Raw genomic sequence first — 7,817 nt, 5'->3', positions numbered from 1 at the left:
CCCCCAAACTACTTCTTTATAAGCTGTGTTATAAGATGCTTCTTTCGTTTCAGATTCCAAAAGAAAAAAAAAAGTCTGAATTAATAATATATCATGGCTGATAGAGTGCCCATAATCACATCATTTAAAAAGGACACCCACCCACCCAAGACATTGATGTGTTGTGTTAGTTTCCAAACCCCAGTTTGTATACAGCTTAATTTTTAGAGCAAAAAGGGGGGAAAAAAAGACAAAATCATTTGTAGGTTGCAAGTCCCAGATCTTGTTTATTTATAAAGCAATAAATATTAGAAGAAGCACAAATAAATTGCACGGGTGTGTAAACAAACTGTACAATGACTGAAGAGAGTTCAGGAAGGATTGCTGGAAGAGTCCAAGAAGCATAATGTCATCATCCTGAGTAGGAGGTAAATTGAGGAAAAGGCACTTAGAAGCACTTGCGATGGACAATGGATGGACCAGCCTCATCGTACTCCTGTTTGCTGATCCACATCTGCTGGAAGGTGGACAGAGATGCCAGGATGGAGCCACCAATCCAGACAGAGTACTTGCGCTCTGGTGGGGCAATGATCTAGGGAAGGATAAGCAACAAAATCCTCATCAGTTCAACAGTTTGAGTTTCCAACAGCTACTTTACATGGGCTTTGTAGTGATTTGATATACCAAATTGCTACAGACGACATAAAATTATGAAAGAACTTTCCTATCTTATCACTGGTAACATCTCCAGCAGCCAGTTTACAATATATGCAGTATTCTCAATAGCAATTTACAGCCTGATTGTCCTCTCTTAAACACTTGCTTCTTATCAGTATAATTCCACTGACTTCAGTCAAGTTATTCCCAATTAATCCTGCAGCTCTTGGTCTCACTATTGAATTGTTCCCACCACCAAAACTAATTATTTAGTCCAATGCGATCATTCTTTACCCCAACTTCTGTTTCTTATGACACCAAACCCCTCACCTTGATCTTCATAGTGCTAGGTGCCAATGCAGTGATTTCTTTCTGCATGCGGTCAGCGATACCAGGGTACATGGTTGTACCACCTGAAAGGACATTGTTGGCATACAGATCCTTACGGATATCAATATCACACTTCATGATGCTATTGTAGGTAGTTTCATGAATACCAGCAGATTCCATACCTTGAAAGGCAAGATGATAGATCAGCAAATTATACAGGAGGGACAATTTTTGTGTAAAAGATCTGTGAGCATTTATAGCTATTACTAATAAGCATTATTATAGTGCCATAAAAGTATGTGTCATAAAACATAGCAAAAAAGATTAATTCAGGACAGGGATGGTGTTACAATATAATAGAGAGAAGACAAAACATGTGACAATGATTTCAATAAAGGGAGGGTGTGGAGAGATTAATTATAAAAGTACTGGTTAATAATAATTACTATAGGAGACTAACACAAAGGATAATTCTAAAACAAGTACGTTTTAGAAAGGAGAGGTCACTTGCTGGAGACAGTGGGGGGAAGCTTCTCAGTGTGTGTGGAGTAGAATAAAAGAAGTGCACAGCAAAGAGCAGTAATAGAGGATCAATAGAAATATATGTAGAGAGGAGGGATAGGAGGAAATGACAGAAGAGATGGAGATTATGTAAGGCCTTGAAAGTGAGACAAAGAGCTTTAATTTCATCTGGTAAAAAAGACAGGAGCAGAGCAGAAGAAGGAGATTAGCAGTAGTATTTTGGATAGACTGGAGAAGAGAGCATATGGAGAGGCCAGGCCAGAAAGGTTCAGTTATCAAGACTAGAGATGATCCAGGCACGGACAAGGGGTATAGCAATGCATGTAAAGACATCAGAAGCAAATGTTCATAGGTTACATTCCGTTGTATTAATTTAACAGGTGCTTCCTGAAAGCAATGAAACTAGATCTGCAACGAGATGCCAGCTGATGAACAACTGCATATAACACACAGGTTTATGCTATAAACACTTGTTGTAGCCATCAAATTTGTTTGGCTCTATAGCAGAATTTACAATCTAAGCCATGACAGTATTTAATTATAAGGCATATACATAGACGCAAACCTCTTTCTGAAACTTCACTTCTCAGTGGAAGCAGCTGTTGTCTTTGAGTAAGTATAAGACATAAACCTTTCAAATACTGTCTCTGAAAAATTCACCCTGATGGAAAATCTCCAATGACACAGTGACATTCTACTAATTCTAAGACATTTATATCTGAGCAATAACATTTCTGCAAGGACAGAGTCCTATAATTATGCCACATCAGCACAATAGGAACAATTTACTTGTGGCCAGATCCTCAACTAGTGCAAATCAGCAGAACTCCATTGACTTCAATTGAGCTATCCTGATTTACAATAGCTAAGAATCTCCCCTAATGTAATTACAGCAGTGGAATTTTGGGGGGAAGGGAGGAGGTTTGGTAAAGATCAGTTTGGCAAAGGCTTGGCTGTCACTCTTCCAGCATAAAAGTAGCCTAAACAAGGCAGACTGAGTCAGTGGTAGCACCCCCCTTTGTAATAGAATCTTCTGGTAGCACAGAGCCACAATAGAGGCTCCTACACCATCCCTCTCATGCATCCCAGTGCAGGCACTTATCTGGGAAAGAAGTGTGACTGAAGTGTCCCCATGTCCTGGTTTGTCACAGTTGCTGGAATGGCCACAGGGAGGCACTGACAGGCACAGCTAGTGCAGTTGCAATTTGAAGGCTATTCTAATCTGCACCAAGAAACTAACCAAGTGCTCAGCCAGCAAGCCACCTTCTCAATAGTCTTGTCCCAAACATAGCTTAGCAGTACTGGAGAATCTAATCCATTTTTTTTTGCTTGTTTTTATGCCAAATTTAGCTGAATAGGTAGATAGGGAATGGGAACTCTCCAAGCCTTACAGTTCACTTGGTCTCACGGCCAAAGGAGTCCTTGGAGGCACTTACCAATGAAGGATGGCTGGAAGAGAGTCTCTGGGCAGCGGAAACGTTCGTTACCAATTGTGATCACCTGACCATCAGGCAATTCATAGCTCTTCTCCAGAGAAGAAGAGGAGGCAGCAGTGGCCATTTCATTCTCAAAGTCCAGAGCAACATAGCACAACTTCTCCTTAATGTCACGGACAATCTCACGTTCAGCTACAGAAACACAGAAAGCAAGTCAAGGTCTGAAGAGGGGGATTGGCAGAGGCAGAAGTTCCCCAGTGGCTTGAGAGAGATGAGAAGATGTTAGCAAGAAGATGAGGATGAGTTGTACTTACCTGTTGTCACAAAGGAGTAGCCACGCTCAGTGAGGATCTTCATGAGGTAGTCAGTCAGATCCCTGCCTGCCAGATCCAGACGCATGATGGCATGAGGCAGAGCATAACCTTCATAGATAGGTACGTTGTGGGTGACACCATCGCCAGAGTCAAGAACAATGCCTGGAAGAGAGAAATGACTGAGATCAGATACACTTGGAAGCATCTAACTTTTCAGAAATCACATGACCTTTCAATACACAAGTCAGTAAGAAAAGAAGGTATATATAATGTAATGTAAATCAGCATAGCTCTATATTGTATTCAACAGTTACAATGGATCTGGCTCATTCTGCCTTTGCTAGCATGGCTATAACTGAAGATTCAGAGTGATCATTCACTTGAAACAGTCACTCTCCATTTACTATGAGTAAGATCCTTTCAGTACCTTTACTAGCACTATCTCAGTGATCATTGTTTTCAACTGAAGTCCAAGCATTTGGCCTGAGTCTCCACTCAAACCAGTTATACCAGTGTAACTTCAGTGAGTTCATAGTAGTCACTGCTGGTTTACATCACTGTAAGTGAGAGGAGAAGCAGGACATGTCTTCACTACCACTTATGTCGGAAAAATGTATGTCGCTCAGCGGTGTGAAAAAACATATCCCGAGCAACATAAGTTTCGCCAGCATAAGTGATAGCGTGCACAGTACTATGTCAGCAGGAGAACTACCGCCATTCATTGGGAGTAGTTTAATTATGTCAACAGGAGAGCTCTCTCCCATCGGCATAGAGCAGCTACCTGAGAGATCTTACAGCAGTATAGCTGCATTGGTACATCTGTGCCACTGTAAGGTCTCTAGTGTATACATAGACATTAGGCAACTGAGGCTCATTTTTAAAGCAATATGGATAAATTAATAATACCAATTTCTTATGGCATTTTTCATCAGAAGATCTCAAATCACTTCACAATCTTTTATATATTCAGCCTCAGAACACCCCTGTGAGGTAGAGGCTCAAATAAGGTACAGAGAAGCTAAGTGACTTGCCCAAGGTCACATAAGATGTCTGTGGCAGAACAAGGTATTGAACCAAGATTTCCAAGTCCTAGGCTAGTACCCTAACCACTGGAAAATCCTTCTGCACATTCAATAGACTGTTTTAATTTTTTACTAGTGCCATATTTGAAATACATCTATTTTTCTGTGAATCTGAATGCCTTAGAGATTGTTCACAGTCTGTTTTCCTTTGGAGTTGAGGGGTTGAAAGGAAAAATTTCTATAGCAATCACTTATCTTTTTACCTGTGGTACGACCAGAGGCATATAGGGACAAGACAGCCTGGATTGCCACATACATGGCTGGCACATTGAAAGTCTCAAACATTATCTGGGTCATCTTTTCACGGTTAGCTTTAGGGTTCAGGGGGGCCTCCGTGAGCAAGGTAGGGTGTTCCTCAGGGGCCACACGCAGTTCATTGTAGAAAGTGTGGTGCCAGATCTTTTCCATATCATCCCAGTTGGTGATGATGCCATGTTCAATAGGATATTTCAGCGTCAGGATACCTCTCTTGCTCTGAGCCTCATCACCTACATAGGAATCTTTCTGACCCATGCCAACCATAACACCCTAATGGAGGAAAGTATAAAGAAATATTTTCTAGGGGGGAAAACACCATTATTAAGCACAGATTTAATCATGCCAAAGAGCTAAGTATATTATTTGGGATAAAGCAGGAAGAAATACATGAACTATGCCAAAATGTGGTTAAATATGGAAAGCAACATTAATTTACTTTGAATATTAATTAAGTCAACACATAGCTGACTCTTTTTAAAAAAAATCCTATTTCATTTAATCAATTAAAGTGACAAACACAAAACAGGAAAACTCAACTAGCTCATTCCCACATACCTAAGGCTATGGTGGAAAGCAAGCCATACAATATCATGAAAAATGAAGCTATGGATAGATGGATGAGAGAAAGTTTTTATAGCTATCTCCATGACAGTGAAATGCATCCATTACAATAGCCATAATCATTCACAAACTAATAAGCAGTTACAACTGTTGCATTCTGGAAATCATGCCAAATAGTATATTATAAATAAAAGAGAGAAGGAGGGGCTTATCTCATGTAGTAAACACAAAGATAAATTGTATTAATCTTTTCATCATTGAGTCCATAATATCAAACATCACTGTTGAGCTTTTACATATTTTTTGGCATGGAAAGTGTAGCTCTTGGGTGGGGGCAGGGGTAACAGTTTACTAAAAGTTTTCTATATGCTGGTTTAATGCTCACAATATGGAGAGGTAAGAGAATGGGAGACAGAAAGAAGCATTATGGGGAGATAAGAGGAAGGGGAAAGGGTCTGGGGCAAACAGTAGAGCGTTCCAGAGTAACAGAGGAAATGGATCAAAGAAAAAGAAAAGTGAAGAATTGAAAGGGAGTGGCAGTGGTGTGAAGGATTAGATGAGCTAGGTGGGGAGGCAAAGGTCTATGAAAAGGTCTGGGGGTGATGTAAATTCAATTAATGGAGCTATGGATTTTACACCAGCTGGAGGAGATCTGTTCCATGGGAGGAGGGAGGAACTAGGAAAGATGAGAGGAAGAGCAGTTAAGTGGGGTGAAGAATGAAGTGAAGGACCACAGGGGAGAGGAGGGAGATGAAAGAGAAAAGGATATGAGAGGGAGACAGTGGGGGAAGTGAAGAATGTGGGGAGAGGAGAAAGTTAATGAGGGAGGATTGTAGAGACATGAGTGGAGTGTGGGAAAGGAGTCCAGTGAGGTAGGTGGGGAGGATCAGAGGGGAAATCCCACTGGGATGAAGAACATCGGAGAGAAGGGAGCTGGGGGTCGGCAGAGAGCAGCGGGGATAAAAGGCAGGTGGGGGCTAGAGCTGGGGCTCAGCGGCGGGGGGCGAGTCGGAGGCCAGGGGCGCTGAAGGAGGAGACGGCGGGGCTCGTTACCTGGTGCCTGGGGCGGCCGACGATGGAAGGGAAGACGGCTCTGGGGGCATCGTCTCCGGCGAAGCCGGCCTTCACCAGCCCGGAGCCGTTGTCGCACACGAGCGCGGTGGTCTCCTCGTCGTCACACATCTTGGGCGGGAGGCAGGGATCTGCAAGACAGCCCAGCCGCGTGTCCAGAGCCCGTGCAGCCGCCGGGGGAGGCAGCAGCCTGCAGAGCCCTCCATCCTGCCCAGCCCAGAGCTCCCCCCAGCACACACCCGGCTCAGCCCGGCGGGGGCAGCTTTCTCTGCCCGCCCAGGTCCTGCCTGAACAACAAGGGACCTGCTTCCTCCCAACTGCGCAGTGATAGATATTAGACAATCAATCACCCTCTAGATCTCTCTCTCTCACACACACACACACGGGATAAACTCGTGGCAGACCCTGGCGTCCAGCTGTTGCCTGTTCCTTATTGTTACTGATGCAGCATAGCGATTGCCTGCACTAACCGTAGACATGACACGGGATGTTGCCACATAGTGCAAACACACTTCTCCACCCCTCCGGAGATTTTATATACATATTAAATATTATATTAATATTTTTCCTCGGCTCTTCAAATGCACGTTAACGTCTAGCAGAGCATTATTAGAATTATTTTAAAGAAATGTCTTCCAAGATCTTTCTTTGAAGGACTAGCAAACTTTTGAGAGCTCTCCTGGGAGCGGGGGAATTTCAGACACAGCTTGTTTGTAGTGTCTATAATTCCCCAGACAGCCAACCTGTGGCAATCAATATTATTTTAAAAGCAATGAATGAAACGATGAATGAATGAATGAAAAGTTTAGAGGCTTCAGTCCCCCCTCCCAGCCCTCACCCAAAAAAGAAATAAAATTAGCCCTTGTGTTACAGATGCAAAGCAGCCTCCTCAACAGTTGTATCTAGACATCCAGAAATTGTCTCCTCTTTGTCAGTCTGATCTTCTAATTTCCCCAACGATGCCTTCAGCAGAGCAGCTGATGTGCTGGGAACTTGACTGATAGGCTGGTCAGCTGTACTACTCACCAGATCAGCACCTACTGCGTGGGGTTCCTGAGAAAAAGCTGGGTACTAACTCAGAGGGAGATACACCAATTTATACTTCCTGCGCGGCAGTGGCAGTCAGACGCTCCTGAGGGACAAGCCAGCCACCTTTTCCTTATTTGGTCGGCTTCACGCCATTGAGTAGCAATGAAGCCATTAATGGAGTAAGGGAAGGCAAAAGTCAGAGCAGGCTAGAGCAGTCAGGGCCCCACAGGCCATGTAAGGCAAGCAAGGGGGTAGCATTCTAACAGCAAATGGGATGGCCAAATAGGGAACCCATGTGAAAAATCATGCATACTTGTTCTGGAGGCCAATATTTTTAAAAAGATGAATGAAAGGAGGGTGCCCATCTTGCTGTTTTAAATAATCTGGAAGCTGTAAAAAGATCAATGAATTAAGCTCTTGCTGCCATAGTGTCTGGCATGTGTCACTGCAGTGTGGGAAGTAAGCAACTGGGACAAACCAGGAGTGAGATTTCAAGAGGATAATAGTTGGATCATTAATCTCAAAATACATTTGTTTGGTGGTGGTGGCTTCTTTGCTTTTTTTTTTTTTAATTGAGA

The 7,817-nt window shown here is 43.0% G+C and overlaps 1 protein-coding gene across 2 annotated transcripts; it reads right to left on the bottom strand.

Annotated features, from left to right (window-relative positions):
- Positions 1-246: 246 nt before the first annotated feature.
- Positions 247-7,340, bottom strand: ACTC1 (actin alpha cardiac muscle 1). Of its 2 annotated transcripts, none has more exons than XM_054026826.1 (7): positions 7,237-7,340; positions 6,193-6,341; positions 4,524-4,848; positions 3,239-3,400; positions 2,925-3,116; positions 967-1,148; positions 247-571 (listed from the first exon to the last, which is right to left on the bottom strand). In XM_054026826.1, exons 2-7 carry the CDS (start codon positions 6,319-6,321, stop codon positions 428-430), a joined length of 1,134 nt encoding a protein of 377 aa, XP_053882801.1. In that variant the 5' UTR covers positions 6,322-6,341; positions 7,237-7,340; the 3' UTR covers positions 247-427. The 2 variants fall into 2 exon arrangements, with proteins under 2 accessions (XP_053882801.1, XP_053882802.1); XM_054026827.1 differs by lacking the exon at positions 7,237-7,340 and adding an exon at positions 7,082-7,188.
- Between the last annotated feature and the right edge of the window lie 477 nt (positions 7,341-7,817).

This window comes from Malaclemys terrapin, chromosome 4 (genome assembly GCF_027887155.1).
Source record: "Malaclemys terrapin pileata isolate rMalTer1 chromosome 4, rMalTer1.hap1, whole genome shotgun sequence".
Lineage (NCBI taxonomy): Eukaryota > Metazoa > Chordata > Testudines > Emydidae > Malaclemys > Malaclemys terrapin.
The sequence above is the reverse complement of the archived record's forward strand: the minus strand, read 5'-3'. Positions and strand labels throughout refer to the sequence as shown.